General features: G+C 39.6%; 2 protein-coding genes across 2 annotated transcripts in view; both read left to right on the top strand.

The window, feature by feature from the left end:
* The window catches only part of cacng5a (calcium channel, voltage-dependent, gamma subunit 5a), a 114,185-nt gene that overhangs the window by 3,768 nt on the left and 87,473 nt on the right, over positions 1-22,944 (top strand). The gene's annotated exons all lie outside the window — the stretch shown is intronic.
* Positions 535-22,554, top strand: LOC307140469 (uncharacterized protein; the record flags this gene model as incomplete). Its single annotated transcript, XM_079840026.1, has 11 exons — positions 535-637; positions 1,683-1,845; positions 1,956-2,148; positions 3,494-3,601; positions 5,348-5,455; positions 6,594-6,701; positions 7,415-7,477; positions 8,113-10,096; positions 10,208-10,276; positions 18,875-19,003; positions 22,331-22,554. 11 exons carry the CDS (start codon positions 535-537, stop codon positions 22,552-22,554), a joined length of 3,252 nt encoding a protein of 1,083 aa, XP_079696152.1.

Here is a 22,944-nt window from a genome sequence, read left to right as displayed (position 1 = left end):
TGAAGAATTAAAGATCAGTATTTGTTTATTTACATTTAAAGTGAATTTGTAGACTACATATAATCCACAGATCATTACCAAAGGGCTTCAGAGAGAAATTAAGTAAAATTAAACAACTAAAATGGTAAGTAGCTTTATGAATAAATTATTAAACTTATTTTTAGTTAAATAAATAGTAGTTATAAACCAGGGTTTGTAGGTGAATCGTGCAGAAGAATAAGTTAATCATTTTTAAATAATTTCTCATGGCTACTGTACAATATATAGGAACATATTTTTATTTGTGAGCGATTAGAGTCTAAGTGAACATAGTGAGTTGATGCCTTTAAGGCTAGTGTTGTGCCAGACATTGATTATCCTTGTTCTATTGTCATTGCATACATTGTGATAAAATGACCGTGTGTACATGAGAGTAATACAGTACAGTGTTACATTACAATAACATTATTATCTGCTTATTGAAAATACTAGTTTAATTTTGCATGTCTCCCCATTTTCACACTAATTCTTTACACATCTTTTTCCAAGTTTGAAATGCCACCACGAATCAGCCCCCTTAAGGATGCCGTGCATCATGTGGTTTCAAAGACTGACAAGACATTCAAATTAGATGTGAAGTATATAAATGCAGAGAAAGGTAAGGTGGTGTATGGTGTGATTTATCAGTCATTAAAGGGGGGGTGAAACACTCATTTTCAGTCAATCTTGTGTAAATCTTGAGTGTCTATAGAGTAGTATTGCATCTTTCATATCTCCGAAAAGTCTTTAGTTTTATTATTTTTATAAAAGAAAGATACGCTGTACCGAGTCTTTCCGAAAAAAGCTGAGCGGCTGTGGACGTATCGTTCAGGCAGAGCTAAAGAATGACGAGCGCACGCAACTCTTGTGTTGAGCTATGCATATTTACAGAGAAAAACAATGGAATCGATAGCTAACAATACAAAGACATTTGAAGCATTTTTACTCACCGCCTGCTACCAACACACGACCGTGAACCTTAATCGCTGGGACCGCTCCATCTTTCAGCATTAGACCAGCTACAAATCCTGAGTTGAACTGGGGCTTGTTTATAAACCATCGTCGCCGAAATTCAGGGAACAAACAAACACTTGCACAACTCCTGCTCCGAAAAAACAAACTCCATCCACTGTCCCATTAACGCTAGGTTCTTTGGGAAGCTGTGCAGGGTTGTCTTGCTTTGGTGACATTGTTGATTCAGTGAAGTCCTGTGACTGCAGTGCAGCCGGCTTAAGCGTTTGCTCTCGCTCTAGTCGCGCGCGCGCGCGCCTTTCCAAGGACATTCCGCCCCATGTGACGTCACACTCGAAAAAACTTTCCAAAACTTATGAGAAACCGGAAGGAGTATTTTTGGCACAGAAATACTCCATCAATCGTCCAACTTTAAAAAAAAAAACTTTGTCCATGTTTAGGATGGGAATCCAAGTCTTTAACAGTGTAAAAAGCTCAGTATGCATGAAACAGCATTTCACCCCCCCCTTAATTACTATCATATGCATGTCCTAACCATAATCTTATGAGCATCTGGGTACATTACTTAGGCACCTGTTGCAGCTTATTTAAAATCAGCTAACTATTGATGTATTTTGTGTTTGTGTGTGTAATTGGTGTTCTTTATCTGCAAGATTTTCTTTTTGTGAATGTTTTTTTTCTGTAATTTGCAGGACGAGGTCTATTTGCAAAGGGTTCCTTTTGCAAAGGAGATTTTGTTGTTGAGTACAGGGGAGAGATGATAAATGATGCAGAACTGCAGAGGAGAAGAAAGCGTTACCACGCGTCCTGTGCTGCGTTTATGTTTGATTTCAAGTGGCGAGGGAAAACATGGTGGTAAGATGTCAAGTTGAACAAAAGCTATATACCTTATGCTATACTATAGTATAAAAAAAAAAAAAAGACTGAGAGTATTACTCATTTTCTTATGTTTTCATATTTTTAAGCATTGATGCCTCAAGAGAAGATGAATCCTTTGGGCGGATAGTTAATGATGACCACAAACATCCAAATTGTAAGATGAAGAAAATTGATGTGAATGGAAAGCCCCACCTTTGTCTTTTTACCCTTCATGACATTAAAGAAGGAGAAGAAATCACCTATGATTATGGAGGAGAAGACTACCCATGGAGAACACAAGTATGTTGCAAGGCACTGTGTACATAATAGCTCATTGTTGCAACGTGTCAAGCAAGTTGGTTGTTGATTAGATTAAAATTTGAATCTATTCGAAATATATTAATCTAACTTACCCGTATTACTATTTTAATACAAATTGTAATGGGTATACACCAATAAATGATATCCAAATCTCAGAAAGCTTCAATCCAAGTTAAGTGACTTTTAGGTGAATGTTTCTCTTTTGCCCCTAAACTTTATACGTTTAAGTCAGGGTTTTTGCTGCATAGAGAAATATGAGGCTGCCGCCTCCGTCAAATTTCGTGCCGCCTCCGTCTGTCGACAACTCAAACAGGCAGTCACTTGCTCAGATTAGGCATGTTGTGATAATTAAATAATCATCAGAAATATATATTGTCACATGATCCTTCAGCAATCAATATTAGTATATTATGATTTGCTGGTACAAAGTTCTAAATACTAGTCCTACTAAATACTATTTGTGCAATAAGTATGGTCCATTAATGACCACTTAAAACATTTGTCTTCTAATATTTGTATTATTATTTATATTACAATTAGTGTAGTAATTAAGGTTAAAATGGAGAATTCCACTGCAAAGAGGCAAGTTAGAGTCATTTTGTGGCTGCATGTAATGCCATTATTGGTGCATGCATGCTCTTTAATAAATATACATGTAGTCTAGTTGCTCAAAAAAGTATTGCAGATCATAACTGCTTACTTATTTGTGAAATTTTAAAATGTTAATAATAGTGAATAGTAATGAATGCAAGTAAATATACTTTAACCCCTCAAAAAAGTTTAAAATAGTGCTAAAAGGCAAACTTATTTTTCCTGATGTACAGTAGGATATATACATATGAATTCATACTGAATAAAGATCGAAATCGATATTTGTGCCCATCGTCTCATAAGCTAATGTTGATTTTAGGCATCTATGCTGTAAATCCACCAGTTAGCTATGGTGTTGCGGCACATACATTATGCAGGTTATATAAATTTTATGCAAGTTATTTTGCCACACAATATATTTAGAGTTTTCCTTTAACTAAAACTAGACTAACAAAAAATATATAATATATATATTATATAATATATAATATATAGATATGTGAATGACTAAAACTAACAAGGACATTTGGCACAAGACTAAGACTAAATTAAAAATAGGTGACAAAATTAACACTACCACCTCCGCCTCATTTTGAGCCAGGAAAAACCCTGGTTTAAGTTATATGTGGCATACAATGGCCATATTGCATTTCACGATCACAAACAAAATCCAGTGGTTACAAACAATGATCCATGTCCTAATATCTTGTCATATGACTGTTGTCTGTTACAGATGTGCAGCATTGCTGTTAATACCAGCGCAGCAGGTCACGGTGATCCTTCTGTCCGGTACGAGACTCAGATGGACGAGGAATCGGCTCAGATCAGCTCTCCTCAACAGGTACGTTCATGTTCATCACTGAAAATGTAACTCTTTGCCCTGTTTTAGTGTTTTTAAAGCATATTTTGATGCGTATCTGGTGTAAATCCCCAAACCCAACAGTTTAATGACAGGTGTCCAGTGTCTCAGTGGTAGAGGAGAATCTAGGGCCAGTTTTGTCCTCCACAGGGATTTTTTCCGGGTTAATAGTTGCTTTAAAGTGGACACTCACGACGTCCCCACAACACACTTTCAGTCAGTGTTTGAGTTCAAACTTGTTTTTTGAACTGGATGAAACTGGTCCCCATAAGGAACTTTAACAGTGTGTGTGTTTGAGGTCCTCATGAAGCCTGTTTTATTCCAGATGTGTGTGTGTGTGTGTGCAGACAGAGTTTGACTGGACAGTAGTACATGTTTAAAGATGAAGTTGCTCTGTCTTTCTCTCTGAAGTCATGCGGTGTCGTCTTCAGACTTCTCTCTTGTGTTTCCATGTCCTAATATCTTGTCATATGACTGTTGTCTGTTACAGATGTGCAGCATTGCTGTTAATACCAGCGCATCAGGTCACGGTGATCCTTCTGTCCGGTCAGAGACTCAGATGGACGAGGAATCGGCTCAGATCAGCTCTCCTCAACAGGTACGTTCATGTTCATCACTGAAAATGTAACTCTTTGCCCTGTTTTAGTGTTTTTAAAGCATATTTTGATGCGTATCTGGTGTAAATCCCCAAACCCAACAGTTTAATGACAGGTGTCCAGTGTCTCAGTGGTAGAGGAGAATCTAGGGCCAGTTTTGTCCTCCACAGGGATTTTTCCCGGGTTAATAGTTGCTTTAAAGTGGACACTCACGACGTCCCCACAACACACTTTCAGTCAGTGTTTGAGTTCAAACTTGTTTTTTGAACTGGATGAAACTGGTCCCCATAAGGAACTTTAACAGTGTGTGTGTTTGAGGTCCTCATGAAGCCTGTTTTATTCCAGATGTGTGTGTGTGTGTGCAGACAGAGTTTGACTGGACAGTAGTACATGTTTAAAGATGAAGTTGCCCTGTCTTTCTCTCTGAAGTCATGCGGTGTCGTCTTCAGACTTCTCTCTTGTGTTTCCATGTCCTAATATCTTGTCATATGACTGTTGTCTGTTACAGATGTGCAGCATTGCTGTTAATACCAGCGCATCAGGTCACGGTGATCCTTCTGTCCGGTCAGAGACTCAGATGGACGAGGAATCGGCTCAGATCAGCTCTCCTCAACAGGTACGTTCATGTTCATCACTGAAAATGTAACTCTTTGCCCTGTTTTAGTGTTTTTAAAGCATATTTTGATGCGTATCTGGTGTAAATCCCCAAACCCAACAGTTTAATGACAGGTGTCCAGTGTCTCAGTGGTAGAGGAGAATCTAGGGCCAGTTTTGTCCTCCACAGGGATTTTTCCCGGGTTAATAGTTGCTTTAAAGTGGACACTCACGACGTCCCCACAACACACTTTCAGTCAGTGTTTGAGTTCAAACTTGTTTTTTGAACTGGATGAAACTGGTCCCCATAAGGAACTTTAACAGTGTGTGTGTTTGAGGTCCTCATGAAGCCTGTTTTATTCCAGATGTGTGTGTGTGTGTGTGTGTGTGTGCAGACAGAGTTTGACTGGACAGTAGTACATGTTTAAAGATGAAGTTGCTCTGTCTTTCTCTCTGAAGTCATGCGGTGTCGTCTTCAGACTTCTCTCTTGTGTTTCCATGTCCTAATATCTTGTCATATGACTGTTGTCTGTTACAGATGTGCAGCATTGCTGTTAATACCAGCGCATCAGGTCACGGTGATCCTTCTGTCCGGTACGAGACTCAGATGGACGAGGAATCGGCTCAGATCAGCTCTCCTCAACAGGTACGTTCATGTTCATCACTGAAAATGTAACTCTTTGCCCTGTTTTAGTGTTTTTAAAGCATATTTTGATGCGTATCTGGTGTAAATCCCCAAACCCAACAGTTTAATGACAGGTGTCCAGTGTCTCAGTGGTAGAGGAGAATCTAGGGCCAGTTTTGTCCTCCACAGGGATTTTTCCCGGGTTAATAGTTGCTTTAAAGTGGACACTCACGACGTCCCCACAACACACTTTCAGTCAGTGTTTGAGTTCAAACTTGTTTTTTGAACTGGATGAAACTGGTCCCCATAAGGAACTTTAACAGTGTGTGTGTTTGAGGTCCTCATGAAGCCTGTTTTATTCCAGATGTGTGTGTGTGTGTGTGTGTGTGTGTGTGTGCAGACAGAGTTTGACTGGACAGTAGTACATGTTTAAAGATGAAGTTGCTCTGTCTTTCTCTCTGAAGTCATGCGGTGTCGTCTTCAGACTTCTCTCTTGTGTTTCCATGTCCTAATATCTTGTCATATGACTGTTGTCTCTTACAGATGTGCAGCATTGCTGTTAATACCAGCGCAGCAGGTCACGGTGATCCTTCTGTCCGGTCAGAGACTCAGATGGACGAGGAATCGGCTCAGATCAGCTCTCCTCAACAGGTACGTTCATGTTCATCACTGAAAATGTAACTCTTTGCCCTGTTTTAGTGTTTTTAAAGCATATTTTGATGCGTATCTGGTGTAAATCCCCAAACCCAACAGTTTAATGACAGGTGTCCAGTGTCTCAGTGGTAGAGGAGAATCTAGGGCCAGTTTTGTCCTCCACAGGGATTTTTTCCGGGTTAATAGTTGCTTTAAAGTGGACACTCACGACGTCCCCACAACACACTTTCAGTCAGTGTTTGAGTTCAAACTTGTTTTTTGAACTGGATGAAACTGGTCCCCATAAGGAACTTTAACAGTGTGTGTGTTTGAGGTCCTCATGAAGCCTGTTTTATTCCAGATGTGTGTGTGTGTGTGTGCAGACAGAGTTTGACTGGACAGTAGTACATGTTTAAAGATGAAGTTGCTCTGTCTTTCTCTCTGAAGTCATGCGGTGTCGTCTTCAGACTTCTCTCTTGTGTTTCCATGTCCTAATATCTTGTCATATGACTGTTGTCTCTTACAGATGTGCAGCATTGCTGTTAATACCAGCGCAGCAGGTCACGGTGATCCTTCTGTCCGGTCAGAGACTCAGATGGACGAGGAATCGGCTCAGATCAGCTCTCCTCAACAGGTACGTTCATGTTCATCACTGAAGTGTTGCACATTTTTACCGTTGCAAATGTGGCAAGTATGTGTATTTTGTACATTGTCAACTGCTTTTTGTCACTTAAAGGGATATTTCATCCAAAAATGAAAATTAGCCCATGATTTACTCTCCCTCAAGTCTTCCTAGGTGTGTATGACATTCTTCTTTCAGACAAATAAAATCTGAGTTATTACAAAAGTCCAGGCTAATCCAAGCATTAGAATGGCAGTAATAGTTGCTCTGTTTTTGAAGTCCGTAAAAAATGCATCTGTCCGTCAAATAACTGCTCCACACGGCTCCAGGGGTGTTAATAAAGGCCTTCTGAAGCGATTCGATGCGTTTGTGTAAGAAAAATATCCATACAACTTTATAAAGTAAACTTTCGGCCGATCGCCTTCCCTGTTCAATTTATGGAAAAATTGTTGAAAGTTTTTGGGTGAACTATCCCTTTAATTAGAAGCGCCACAATTTTAAAATCGTCTTCTGTTAGTTACATAGCGACGAAACAGACATTTAGAAGTTTATTTTAAAATGCAAGTATTGAAACAAAACAAAAAAACCTCTGTAAATTTGCATTTTTGCAATGCTATAATTGTCCAATTGGATGATCAAAAGTTCTACACACACTTGCAGTCTTATTTTTGAACCTCAAATACTATTTTATAATAATTCATGTTGATTATACTTTTTGTTTACAGATTGTGACACAGCTCCAAAATGAGGTTTTTGTACCCAGACTGAGACGGACTAAAAGTGTCATGGTAAGTCTTCTAGTAATTGGCCCTTGACTATCCTGAAATTATTATTATTTTATGATCATGCACTTACTTTGCGTCTGTGCTTCTCAGTTCACTCGTTTTTGACAAGCTTTGGAGTTTTTTCATCTTTTGCACCTAGCTTATAAATTGCTAATAACAAAAAGTTAAATGTTCACTGAGCGTTTTCTATGCGATCAAGTGTTTAGATGTCCTCTCGATCAGATTATAAAAAGAATCCAATCCAATAGAAATTTTATTTGGATCTAGCTCAATCGTAGCAATTAAGGTATTTTACATAAAGGCTTTTCAGTTGGATCGAGCCATCAATCGAATTACTAATGGAGTTTGGTTGCATGCAAACGTAGCCATTGTTATTTCATATTGATCAGGGATTTTGCTTAGAGCTGCCATCAAAATGTATTCTCATTATCAATTACTTGGTGACTAGTGTAACTTAATGCAATAAGAATATATTATTGTGAAATCATTTTGACTATAAAATATTAGAGAATCATCAAAAATGGAATACCTAAACAGTTAATTGATTATCACAAATAGTTGCCAATTTATGTCTGTTAATTTACTGATCAATTAATTGTGGCAGTTCAACCCATTTCTAATTAACTTTTTTTTTTTAGCTAAAAGACACAGATCCTCAAGATTCTGGTGAGCTCTTTGATTCTACACCCGAGAGTTCAGATAATTACGTTCCCGATACCACTTCCGACAGTGACAGTGATGTTAGCCTTGCTCTAAACCCAACAAAACGTCAACTTCTTGATGAACTGGATGTTGATGAATCTGGCTCAGTGAGCTCCCCTGACTGTGATTCCACAACCACAGACAAAGTGAACAGCCTTGCGTCTGATGCACCTGGAACAGGAGAAGAACCCAGTTCAAGTCAGAACACAATAGACAGCGTGGTTGTATGTGAATACCAAAAAAGAGATGGCGGTAGAGTGTACAACAAGAGACATTACTGCTTGTATTGCTCTAAACCATACGCTAAGATGGCAAGGCATCTAGAAAGTTCACATGAAAATAAATCAGATGTTGCTCGAGCTCTAAGCTTTCCAAAGGGTTCAAAGGAGAGAAAACAACAGCTGGGTTATATTCGCAACCGAGGAAACTATGCCCACAATGCTGCTGTTATGGAATCAGGAAAGGGGGAACTGGTGCCATACAAACGACCACCTAAAAAAGTGCAGGGAGAAGATTTCATGCATTGTGCATACTGTCAAGGACTTTTTACTAGAAGGGTCCTGTGGCGACACATGCGTTCTTGTAAACTTAAACCCCAGTCAGTCCTCCTCAAACCAGGAAAAAATCGTGTTCAGTCCATGTGTACATACACTGGGCCTGTGCCTTCAAACGTGACCAAACACCTGTGGGGAGTAATCAGTGCCATGAATCCTGACCCAATCACAGATATAATAAAAAATGACACCGTAATTACTGAATTTGGGCAGCGCTTGTTAAACAAAGGTGGGCTATCAGACAAAAACAAACAGTGTGTGCGAGAGAAGATGCGAGAATTGGGACGGTTGATTCACAATGCGAGGAGAGTCACCTCTTTAAAAACAATGGAAGATTGTGTAAATCCAAAGAAGTACATGAAGACTGTCAAGGCTGTCAAGTATACGTGTGGGTATGACAGTGAAACAGACAAATTCATGATTCCATCGCTTGCAAACAAGCTTGGTAATTCCCTGGTCAAAGTAAGCAAACTCTTAAAAGCTCAGGGCTTAATCTCAAATGATGAACAGCTTGTGAAGAATGCCAGTGAGTTTCTTGAAGTCCATGCGAACAAGTGGAATGAGCTGATCTCGGCTACAGCATTGAGGAACATCAGTGAAGCAAAGTGGAATCTGCCCACTATCATGCCCTTTACTGAAGATGTCCAAAAAATGCATACCTATCTCAGTGAAGTGCAAGACGAGTGGTTCAAATTACTTTCCGAAAGTCCCTCTACTAAAGCCTGGATGGAGCTGGCGAAGGTATGTCTAGCCCAGATGATTCTCTTTAACCGGCGCAGGGAAGGAGAGGTGGCCAGCATGCCTCTGTCTGCATTTCTATCAAGAGACACTTCTGATCCGCATGAGGATGTGGACTGGGCACTCTCTGAAGTAGAAAAAAAACTCTGCAGACACTTCACAAGGGTTATCACCAGGGGAAAGCGTGGTCGACCAGTTCCAATACTTCTGACTCCAAAAATGCTGTGTGCCTTAGAACTCCTTGTTAAGCAGAGAGAGGCTTGTGCAGTTTTAAAAGACAATGCCTATATGTTTGCGAGACCAGAAGCCATGACACATTTCCGAGGGTCAGACTGCCTCCGTGGCTTTGCAAAGGCGTGTGGTGCAAAGTGTCCCAAGTCACTGACATCTACCAGACTGCGAAAGCATGCCGCAACCCTTTCAACAGTGCTGAATATGACCGACACAGAGATGGACCAGCTGGCAAACTTTCTTGGACACGACATAAGAATACATCGTGAGTTCTATCGACTCCCTGAGAAGACCCTGCAACTTGCCAAGATCAGCAAAGTCCTAATGGCCCTTGAGCAAGGAAGATTAGCTGAGTTCCATGGCAAGAACTTGGATGAAATTGGGATCGATCCTGATGGTGTGTTATTTTATTTGTCTTTCTTTGATTTTCTGTTTACCATGTTTTCATATACCATGTGTTTATGATCCATTATATACCATTGTTAAGCTGCACTTTCAACTTCCACAGAAAAAGTTCTTGACTGTGATGAGGAAGAAGGGAGCATACAAGAGGAACCCTGTTCATCTACCGTTGACGGTTTGTATTTCTGTCAAAATATACACTACTTAATTTTGCATAGTTTGCATTCATACTTTTCAGTTACGTGACTTGTAAAGACCTGACAGGCAAAAACATTGTTCCAACATTGAAGATGCTCCAGTACGCCTAGGATTGGGTAACAAACTGATACTTTTAAAACGTACCGGTGCCTGAACCAATACTTTAAAAAAAAAAAAGAGACACAAAACAAGGTGGATGAGATTAAAGAATGTCTATTTATTTATTTATTATTATTTAAAACTTTATTACAAGTTTAAAGTATACTTAAATATATAAATAAATACAAAACACAGTTTACTTAAAGGTCCCATGGCATGGCATTTTTCTATTATTTTATAATGTTTCCTGAGGTGTACTTATATTGTTAGAATGACTTTTACATCATAAAATGTCATAATTTAGAAATAAAAGGCATTTTTTCTATACTGCTGTTTGCCCTGTGGCTGAATGCCCTGCTTCAAGAGGTGTGTCTGCTGTGAGACTTCAGTAAAAACGCCCACTGTTGTGATTGGCTGACATCTTTGCATTTTAAATGAGCGGAGGGGGCGTGGTTTAACTTGGTCTACGAGGCACGAGCAGGCACGAGCTGCTGCCAGAGAGACGGATGGACCTGAGTTCACTTCACATCAGTTCTCAGCATGTCTGAACTGTTGTAGTTACAGCATATACTTCAGGTTATTAGTCTATTTCTAGTCGGAGGGACTGTCACTCATGTCAGAAAGTTAGTAACTTTAGTAAATTATGGATCAGCGCTGACTGGAGACGCCAACCGTTTAGAACGATTCAGTCCGATTTGGTGAACTGATTCGGTTCACTAAAAAGAACAGGTTCAAAAGAAAGATCGTTCGCGAACCGGACATCACTAACGTACCAGAGACGGAGCTCAGCGATCGCTAACAAAGTTATTTATAGTACCTACTGAGTTATGAGAGCGCTGTCAGTCAGCGCGAGTTTATTGTGTTTGTATCTGAGAGTTCTGAATAAACACGAGTCCCAGTCACACCGAGTCCGTCTTCATCATTATTACCAACTTTGTAACACATGCAAAGTACCATTACAGCTGTCGAGATGAACGAGTTAAAAGTAAGTGTTGATAATAGCATTATTTTTAAAATAAAATAAGTGTCAGTGCACAGCGCAAACAAAGGCAAGGCAAGGCAAGGCAAGTTTATTTGTATAGCACATTTCATACACAGTGGCAATTCAAAGTGCTTTACACAGAAATGAAATAAAAATATTACAGTTATAATAGGAATTAAAAGAAATAAAAAATAAAGAAAACATTGAAAGATAAAAATAAAGAGTATAATTAAAAATAAAAACAGGGTTAAATTTAAGCATATAAATTAAAATGCAAGCAGTTCGGACAAAGCACGTACAGTGGCACAGTGCTCATTCAGTAAATGCACAGCTGAACAAATGTGTTTTGAGTCTGGATTTGAAAGTGGCTACTGTTGGAGCACATCTGATCTGTTCAGGAAGCTGGTTCCAGCTACGGCTGGCATAATAGCTAAACGCAGACTCTCCTTGCTTTGGGTGAACCCTTGGTATTTCTAATTGTCTTGATCCTGATGATCTGAGTGATCTGTTGGGTTTGTATTTAATCAGCATATCTGCAATGTATTGAGGTCCTAGGTCATTTAGTGATTTATATACAAGTAATAGCACTTTAAAATCGATCCTAAATGTAACTGGAAGCCAGTGTAAAGATCTGAGGACTGGTGTGATACGGTCATATTTTCTGGTTCTGCTCAGGATCCTGGCAGCAGCGTTCTGTATGAGCTGCAGCTGTCTAATGGTCTTTTTGGGAAGGCCGGTGAGGAGACCATTACAATAGTCCACCCTACTGGTAATAAAAGCATGAACGAGTTTCTCTAAGTCTTGCCTGGAAACAAAGCATCTAATTCTTGATATGTTTTTGAGATGATAGTAAGCGGATTTAGTTATTGCTTTGACATGACTATTGAAACTCAGGTCTGACTCCAAAATCACACCAAGATTCCTGACTTGATTTTTTGATTTCAGGCCTTTAGCCTCAAGATATGCATTCACCTTGAGAATTTCATCTTTGTTTCCAAATGTAGTAATTTCAGTTTTGTCTTTGTTTAACTGAAGAAAGTTTTGGCACATCCAACTGTTAACTTCATCAATGCATTTACATAGAGAGTCAATGGGGCTGTAGTCATTAGGTGATAGGGCTAAGTAGATCTGGGTGTCGTCAGCATAGCTGTGGTAAGCCATTTTGTTATTTTTCATTATTTGGCTGAGTGGCAGCATATACAGGTTGAATAGTAGTGGTGCAAGAATTGACCCTTGTGGGACTCCGCATGTCATGGATGTCCACTCAGACTTATGGTCACCTATACTCACATAATAACCTCTCCCTTCTAAGTATGACCTGAACCATTTGAGGACCATTCCAGAAAGCCCAACCCAATTTTCTAGCCTGTCAAGAAGTATTTTGTGGTCAACAGTGTCGAATGCAGCACTGAGGTCCAGTAGTACCAGAATTGATGTTTTGCCTGTATCTGTATTGAGGCGAAAATCATTTATAATCTTTATGAGCGCTGTCTCTGTGCTGTGATGCGGTCGGAAACCAGATTGAAAATTGTCAAAGTATCCGTTTGAGTTCAAGAATTTGTTCAGCTGACTGAAAACAACTTTTTCAATGATCTTGCCTATGAAGGGGAGATTTGAGATTGGTCTGTAGTTGCTCAGTATGGAGTTATCCAGATTTCTCTTTTTCAGGAGAGGCTTTACTACTGCGGTTTTTAGGGAGTTTGGAAAAGTCCCAGAAAGAAGTGAGGAGTTTACAACTTCTAGGAGATCTGCTTCCAAACAGTTAAACACACTTTTGAAAAAAGAAGTGGGGAGTGTGTCAAGGGCGCAGGTTGATGTTTTAAGGTGCTGTACTGTTTCTTCTAAAATTTTACCATCAATTGCTTCGAAATCAGTCATAGTAACTTTCTGAGGCTGTGGTCTGATCTGATTCACCCCAGAGAAACTCAAGGATGTGCTAATCGCATTTCTGATATTAATGATTTTCTCTGAGAAGAAGGAAGCAAACTCACTACATTTGCTGTCTGAGAGCATTTCACTGGGAATGTGACTCGGGGGGGTTTGTTAGTCTCTCTACAGTAGCAAAGAGAGTGCGTGTGTTGTTTATGTTTCTGTTTATAATATTTGAAAAGAAGGTCTGTCTAGCTTTGCCTAGTTCCACATTGAAAGCACGAAGACTGTCTTTATAGATCTTATAATGGACTACAAGTTTTGTCTTTCGCCACATGCGTTCCGATTTCCTGCATTGTCTTTTCATTAATTGCACTGCTGTTGAGTTTCTCCAAGGTGCTTTTTGTTTGCCACTCTTTTTTCTGACTTTCACAGGAGCAATATCATCAATTACACCCTTAACTTTTGAGTTAAAAGAGTCAAGGAGAAAATCAACAGAGTCTGCAGATATGCTTGGTGTTAGAGATATAGCCTTCATAAACAGCACACTAGTGTTCTCATTTAAGCATCTCTTTTTGACAGAGACAGATCTAGTTTCAATGGCAGGAGAGATTGATATATCAAAGAAAATACAGAAATGATCAGACAGTGCCACATCCTTAATAACTATTGATGAAATATTTAGACCCTTACTGATAAGTAAATCTAGAGTGTGTACACGATCATGTGTGGGTCCGTGAACATGTTGTGTCAAATCAAAAGTGTTAAGAACAGTCATGAGATCTTTTGTTGTACTGGATTCAGCATTGTCAATGTGAATGTTAAAATCCCCAGCAATAGCAAAACAGTCATACTCAGATGAGATTGCTGATAACAGCTCTGTAAAGTCATCAATAAAGGCCGGAGAATATTTCGGAGGCCTATAAATAATGATAAGCAGGATGCGTGGAGCACCTTTTAGCACAATGCCCAGATATTCTAGAGACAAATAGTCACCAAATGATACTTGCTTACATTGATAAACATCTTTAAATAGAGCAGCGACCCCCCCCCCCCCCCCCCTTCTGACTGGTCTGCAGACACTCATAAAAGTAAAGTTAGGAGGGGCTGTTTCATTGAGGACTGTTGCACTGCAGCTGTCTTCTAGCCACGTTTCATTTAGAAGCAAAAAATCTAGGTTGTTTGTGGATATTAAGTCGTTGACTAGAAATGATTTGTTTTTAAGTGAACGGATGTTTAAGAGTGCTAACTTAACAGTATTAATTTTATTTTTTTCCCCCATAGTAATCTTAGTTTGACAATTAACAGGCAGCAGATTAGATGGGTTTGCCATACGGCCTGAGAAAGCCTTGGACTTTCTATCACGTACCAGAACAGAAATAGAGAAAGATAAAGGCACACTGGATTCACGCATGTTTTGTAAACATTTGATAAGATTGCTGGTGACTTTGCGAGGACCCAGAACACGTCACTGAGAGCTGGTATCAGTTGTTTTTGGTGCAGATGGAGGAGGGTGTGTGCCCTGACGTTGTGACCGAAGAAATCTCACAGGAGGAGGGGCAGAGCGAGCTGGGCCCACAGTCTTTGGTGGTTGTGGGCCTTGACGCTTTTTGGTTGATATCTGGGGGCTCGCAGCGATCGAGTGTGATTGTCTGTTTCCAGTATAAACAAAATCCATTTTCTCTGTGAAGCTCAGAGGCGGGGATGCTGTAGAGCGGAATAACATGTCTGGTGAGGGGGGCTGTTTCTCTGGTGTTACCGGAAGCTGCAATATGTTATCGTCCGGTTCAAGGAGTGACATTTCTTCCAGCCTATTGCTTATATTACATATAAGTTTTAAAATTTCACCAGTGTCACTCCTGATGGTCCCCATTTTTACCAGTGCCTCCACAGACTCCACAGTATGGGCTGAGATGTTACTGTTTAGTGCCTCGATCTGTGTCATTTGGAGCAGTTCTAATTCGTCACAGTCTATCTGTGGTGAGCTCTGAGGGCGGGGCTCAGCTGGGAGTGTGTCCATGAGAAGTGGTTGTTGTGGCTGCGTGGTGTTATCATTGTCCTTGTGGGGTGTATCAACCGCATGTCCATTCAGATGCTGAAATGAAGTCCTGTGATCGTACTTTACTGGTGTGTGTGTGCCATCCAGGTTGAGTGGGTTAGCACACACAGCTGAAGGATGATGAAGGGAAAAATAAATATTGTCCTTTAGCACTCTTGCACCGAGTTTGTTTGGGTGGAGGCCATTTGATGTAAACAGTTGTCTCTGACTCCAGAAGAGATTAAAATTGTCGATTAAAGTTCACTCCCTTCATGTTGCAGGTTTTTTGCAGCCATGTATTAAGCCCAAGTAGCCGTGAAAACCTATTTGTTCCTTTTGCTGGAAGTGGTCCACTGATGAACGGCTGAACTTTCAGTTTCCTAAGTGTTTCAAAAAGTTCATTAAAATCCCTCTTTAGAAGTTCTGACTCCTCTCTCTGAATATCGTTCTTTCCCACATGAATGATAAGTCGATTTGCAGTCTTGTGTTTCATCAGAATGTTCTTAAGTTCCCTGTTGACATCAGAAACTGTTGCTTGTGGAAGGCAGCATGTAGTTGTATCCCTGCTGCTAATGTTTCTGATTGTTGAGTCGCCCACTATCAGAGTCCTGGGCTCGGCTGCGCTCTGAGCTGAGGGCCGCTGTCTGCTCGACCTTGAGCGCCTGTTAGCATTAGTGTTAGCTGCGGGCTGATTCAATCTGTGTTCGGTCACATTTATCACGTTTGGGGATTCCTCACCCACATTCATTAGCTCTTCAAATCTGTTTTCAAGATGTATATTTGGTGGTAGAAAACTAGTGTTTGCAATCCTTGTGTCTGGGGTAGAGCATGCTACTGCGGCAATATGTGATGCTCGTGACAATCTGATGTCTCGAGTGCCTTTGGGTCTCGCTCCCTGTTTGTTCCATTGATTAGTGTGTTGATCAGTTACTTGTTTCTCTACATGTTGAGTAGCACTACATTTATGGGACTCACCGGCAGTGTGCAGAGGGCGATCATGATGAAGCTCTGCTGTGTGATTCGTCTGGTTGGATGGTTCCGTAAATAACTTTGTTTCAAGAACTGCAATCCTTTGTAAAAGTCTGTGGCAGTTTGTGCAGCAAGTAGATTCTAGAAGAGGCATTTTCTTATCCTTTTGAATGTAGGCAGCTGTGTTTTCTCTTCTCCGGAATGTAAGCTGGAGGCAGTGGGAGGCTGGTCGGTTGAAATATTCCGCTTTTTGTTTAGGAATTCAGTCACCAGAGTTTCTAATTTTATCATTGGAGTCAAGCTTTGTCGTTTGAGCAATGTGCTGATTTGCTGAAGTTGTAAAATATAGAAGCGATAGAGCAAAGCGCGGAGCAGTAAGCAAGAGCGTCCGAACAGTAGCGAAGCAGGAAGTAAAAAAGCCAAAGACACAACAGCAGTAATCGAATGTAATCCAGTTTATTGTGGGGCTAGGCTGGCTAGCCCGAATATGCTCACGCTTACTCCCTTCTGCTTAATCTTACGCCGCGTTTGGTGCCTCCGCTGTCGGCGTGTGTGAGGCCGATGTTGAGCAGAAACTCATGACTGTATGCACATTTTAGAACCGGTAGACGCGACGAGGACGTACAAAAACACTGACTCACAAGATAGAAAACACGAAAACACCGTTCTGTCTGGAGAGAGAGAAGCCGCTGCGTGTGCACGAAAAATAAATAATTAGCTACACATCAGAAATCACTGATCACAGATCAGAAGGAACTGAAAAAAGACTTCTGTTTTCATCTGTACATCCAAACACTGAGAAACTGCCAGCATTCACTCGTTCACAAGGAATGATCTCTCGAGCGTTTGCATGGGCGTGCCAGATTCTCTGGGCGGAGGAAAGGGAGGTAACCGTTCCTGTTTGGACGTCAAACCAGGAGACTTCAGGATTGGCTCGTCTGGCCTGTCATTTTCTCAAAGGCAGAGAAAGACAGCCAGAACTCGTGTTTACACCGATCAACATTTCTATCTACTTGGGGACAATATTCAGGCTAGGGGAACTCATATTAATGTTGAAAAACCTCATAAAATGAAAATTTCATGCCATGGGACCTTTACTAATACTAGTGAACTAATTTAACACTAAATAACAGTTACAGTAATAACAGCAGTCGTCTGTGTTCTTGGTCTGCTACAAACCAGCTTCAGCTTTATTGCAGAAATATGACCATATTCTCTGGCTAAATATTCTAGAACGCATCGCCTTATTGTTTCCATGGCGATGCGTCGTGCTTCTCACATGACACACAGCAGCCGTGATAGCTCAGCTATATCGGGTTTATTTCGTTTTTCTTTTTTATTCAAAATATTCACAAACTTGCTAACTTTGTCATGAACTATCTGATATTGGGATTTTCAAATGTGTGTTAGTTGATCTATACTGCGCGATGGGCGGCGCCATATTAGTTTACGCCTCAGAGAATCGGATTTGTCGGATTTACATCACGTAAATTCATTCACGTCTCACAAAACACATGAAAGTAAGTGACCTGAACTGGGAGAAAAATAGAGTAAACTATAGAGTCACTATATAATGTGTATCTGATATGAATAAAACACGTAGTTTATAACTATATAACTATAAGAAGTTATAACTGTCTGAAAGGATTGTTTTTGCCGCTTCCATAGACAATGAGCATTTAAATGTCTGAAACCTAAAATAAACATTGTGGTTGAAAACACTGAGTAGTTGTGATATGTGACGAGCGCTGAGCGTGTCTGTCTCTGGCTCGGCGCCAGCCAAAGTGCGAAAGCACGTTTGAATTTAAGTGGCACCGAATGAGGCATTGAAATCTGCGTTCTGATTTGGTCCGGTACATACCGGTTACATAGGTACCGGGTTTCGGTACCCCAACCCTAAGTACGCCGAGCAAACACTTTTTTGATGAAACTGCTTATTATGTATCGAATGCCTCCAAGCTATTCTTCAACATGTTTTACACTAAACATTCATTCTGGAGTGATTTTTCTTTTTGTGCTACCATAAGATTTGTTTCATTAGAGAAACGTGTACATTTGTCGTAAAATGCTAGCTGATCCACTCTTCTCATGTTGGGTGGGTCATGGCACAGAACGAACCATGTCAAATGATTGTTAATATTACATTTATGCATTTTGTTACATTTACATTTATGCATTTGGCAGACACTTTTATCCAAAGCGACTTACATTGCATTCAAGGTACACATTTTACATTTGTCAGTTCTTGCTTTCCCTGGGAATTGAACCCATGACCTTGGCGTTGCTAGCGCTATGCTCTACTGTTTGACCAACAGGAAAGCTGTAGCTCAAACATTATTTCAATAATATTATTTCAATAATATTGAAATAAAATGGTTAAATACTCAGTTTACTTGAGCTTATGTTTGATTAAATGTCCGCTAGAAAGATTCATGATGTAGATGTAGTTCAATTATACTTGCAATAATGAACACAATTGCACTTTTATGCAAGAATTATTTAAAATCATTAGTGTGACAAATAACACATCAGTTGTGTATTGTCAGCATTCTAGAGTACCGGTTTATATATTTCTGAAAATGTTATTATATAAAATAATGTTGACTTATTTTCCATAGAACCATCAGCAGAGGTGGCACTTCCTCCTTCCGAGAGGAATGATATGCCGCCACCACCCAAGAGACGCAAACCACCATCAGATGAAGAGATGCCTTCAAGAGTCAGTGCTGTGAGGCCTTCTTCCAAAGGTTAACTCTTCACACATTTCTCTTTAGCATGTCTGCTTCTTTCTGTAGATGTACTGTCAGTTTATAGACTAAACTCAATGATCATTTTAGGCCAGGGTATTTTAGGTCAATCAAACAGTGATTTTTACACTAAATGTAATTCTATTTATAGGTAGAGTGCACATAATTTTCCTTGCACTGTAGATGCTGACATAAATACTAGGGCTGTCCTCAACTAAAGATTTTTCTAGTCAACTAGTTGTCGTTCATTTAAGCCAGGGGTGGGGAACGTTGATCCTGGAGGGCCACTCTCTTGCAGTGTTTAGTAGAAAACACTCATCTGCCTGTAAGTTTAGTAATCCTGAAGACCTTGATTAGCTTTAGGTATGTTTGATTAGGGTTGGAGCTAAACTTCCCCTGTGACTAACGACTAATTACATTTTGGTCGACCAAACGTCTTCTAGTCGGCTACCAGTTAGACCACTATTAGGGGGCAGCTAGGGCTGTGACGGTGGAAGTTTCTTACCACCACGGTGGTAATGGACCAACTTCCGGCGGTGGTTAGGTGCGCCAGCGCACGTGTGTGTATATATATAATATATATATATATATAGAATATTACAAATATAAATGAGGCTCAAACATCCATTGAAGCATGCGTGTTTATTTTAGTACTGCAGACAACACACTGCAGCCTGGTAACATTTAAATAAATATTAGTAAATCATGGTAGGCTAATATAAGTTTAGGCTTTGTTTGATTATGCGCTGCGAGAGAAAGCGAAACTAAAAATCTCTAGCGTGTATGAAATGCGCTATACACATAAACTTGACGCATCTTAAAGGGTTAGTTCACCCAAAGAAAATCTTGGTCGACTGAAGTCCTGAAATTTTCGACTAAAAATGATGTTAGGAAAAAAAAAACTTTACATTAATTAGCTGCGCGCTGTGCGCAGTACTTGGTAGCCTTGATGTCTGCCTAAATGAATTCTAAATAAACATAAACTAGTAGGCTATTTGCAGTATATTAAATGGTTTTGCACTGAAATGAGTCTGACACACGAGTCTGTCGGCTCTGACAGCGTGGCATCACATGCACCTGCGCAATATCACAGCCTATGATTTCCCAAAATATAGTAACTTACTATGTTGTCAACTAGTGATATCATCACAAGAACTTTTGAGGAATATGCAACATAATTTAGACAATTGTTTTTGTCATATGTATTATAATAACTGACAGACACTAATATTTCAGCCGCTCTGTGAACATAGGATCAGCTCAGCTTCACGGCTGAGACACGAATAGACTATTAACTTAAAGCTTTTACTCGTAAACACAAAAGGCACGTCCACTTTAATAAAAAAGGAATATTTATTAAACAAGCCAGATCAAGAGCAGAAACAAAATAAATTGCATAACTGAAAAATAAAGCATAGGCTCAAAACTAATACAAACAGTGGCCACACACATTAGGCTCCAAATAAAAAAACATTGAAATATGGCAATTCTGATATGTTCATATAGCCTACTCAAAACAGACGGGGCAACCTAACGCAGACAAGTTAGCTTACCGTCTTTAGGGGATATGACATGTTTGTCGAGCTGTGATATGCAAACTGTTGCTTGCAAAATTAGCATTGTGTCTTTTTTTTCCCCATTTTCTATTTTTTTTTAAATGTTGCCACACTGCCGATGTCTTTGTTGACATGGTAGAAGAGGACTGACTAGGAAAACGCTCTCACAATTAAATAAATAAAACACAGCAAAGTAGCCTAACGTTACTTCAGTCTGTCTCTCTTCTCCAGTGGGTTGGGCTAATCCAAAATAAGTGAAAACAATGGGGGTGTTCTGAAGACAGACTGTTACCTGTGAAACAGGGGTGCTCTGAAAACACCCCCATTAGCAATTAGTGCTCTCCACCTGATGAAATGAACACGACAAAACTGATGAAATGAACGCGGCAAAAAATCGACCAATGAGAATTTTGGTCGAGCCAGAACGTATCGACTAATAATCGACTAATTGACTGGGAGATTACAGTCCTACATCTTCAGAACACAAATTAAGATATTTTAGTGTAAATCCGATGGCTCTGAAAGGCCTCCATTGGCTCAATGCACTTTACACTCTCAAGACCCTTAAAAGACACTAAAGACGTCGATACAAAGTCCATCTCACTACAGTGGTTCTACAATAACTTTATGAATTGGCGAGAATAGTTTTTGTGCGCAAAAAAAACCTAAATAACGACTTGTATAGTGATGACTATTTCAAAACACAGCATCATGAAGCTTCGAAGCGTTATGAATCAGTGAGTCGATTCATGATTCGGATTATGTGTCAAACCGCCAAACTGCTGAAGTCATGTGACTTTGGCGATCCAAACTGCTGAATCGACTCACTGATTCATAACACTTTGAAGCTTCATGATGCAGTGTTTTCAAATCGGTCATCACTATATAAGTCGTTATTTATTTTTTATTTTTTGCGCACAGAAACTATTCTGGTCTCTTCATAAAGTTATTGTAGAACCACTGTAGTGAGATGGGCTTTGTATCGACGTCTTTAGTACCTTTTAAGGGTCTTGAGAGTGTAAAGTGCATTGAGCCAGTGGAGGCCTTTCAGAGCCATCAGATTTACACTAAAATATCTTCATTTGTGTTCTGAAGATGAACGGAGGTCTGACGGGTGTCCAACCACATGAGGGGAAGGACAGAATTTACATTTTTGGGTGAACTAACCCTTTAAGTCTAATAACAAGCACACACTGTGTTCAGTACAATTTGAAGTAAAATGTATATGCCCTACACCGTTTTGTACTTTACCACAGTAAATGACATGACCCCTAATTTAAAGCAAACAAAAGGAAGACCTGTTTATAATCCCATGTGAGAGACGTAAATGAAGATTTGGGAAAATAAATAAGAGATTCCATGTCCAGCAGAATAAAATGGAGTAAGCCTATTGTTAAATTCGTGGAAAATCGGGTGACCAGATCACAAAACGCAAAGCTAAATTTGGCTCAGCTCACAAAGCCTACCTCTCTCGTTCGGCATGAATCCATATGTTTCCATGGGTGCGATGTAACATTTAATTGCAAACCCATTATTTATTTTGTAAACAAAGCTTTGTGCTTCACTCGTGTCACAATATTCACGTCCAAAAAAAGGTGTTTTGGCCGACCACCGCCAGTGCTACTCAGCCCCCGCGGTGGTGCGGTTGTCACGTTTACCGGCACAGCCCTAGGGGCAGCCCTATTAAAAACTGATAATAGGATTCAGAACTTCAGATTGGAATTCTAGCACACACTTTTTATCATTTCAATTATTTTCTGTCCACTTTTAGGTAAAACTACCCAGAAGAAGACACCCTGGCAGCAGACTGAGGTGCAGGCGGTGGAAAGGCACATGAAGCGTTTCATCACATCATTCACTGTACCAGCAAAGAGCGACTGTGACAAATGTTTAAAAGCTGAACCAGAAGCGCTGAAGAACCGCGATTGGAAGACCGTAAAGTTTTACATATATAATCGCATTACAGCTTCCAAAAAGAAATTGCAGTGCAGATAATATGAAGAAACAACTCACTGACATGTCAGGTTTCTTTAGTTGTAGTTTGTTTAAATTCACATGTCTGTGAAATGAAGCACATGTGGAAGTTAAAGTTATTTTTAGGGCTGTCAAAAGATTAATTGCGATTAATCACATCCAAAATAAAAGTTTGTGTTTACATAATATATGTGTGTGTACTCTGTGTTTATATATAAATAATAATTATACACACACAAGCATGTATATATTTAAGAAATATTTGCATGTATATACTGTATATACATTTATATAATTTATATTATATATAAATATAATAAATTTTTCTTAAATATATACATGCGTGTGTGTTTTTATATATAAATAATAATTATACAGAGTACACACACCTATATTATGTAAACACAAACT

The sequence above is a fragment of the Gobio gobio genome (assembly GCF_949357685.1).
Source record: "Gobio gobio genome assembly, chromosome: 17".
NCBI lineage: Eukaryota > Metazoa > Chordata > Actinopteri > Cypriniformes > Gobionidae > Gobio > Gobio gobio.
Note: the sequence above shows the minus strand (reverse complement) of the source record. Positions and strands in the feature narration are given on the sequence as shown.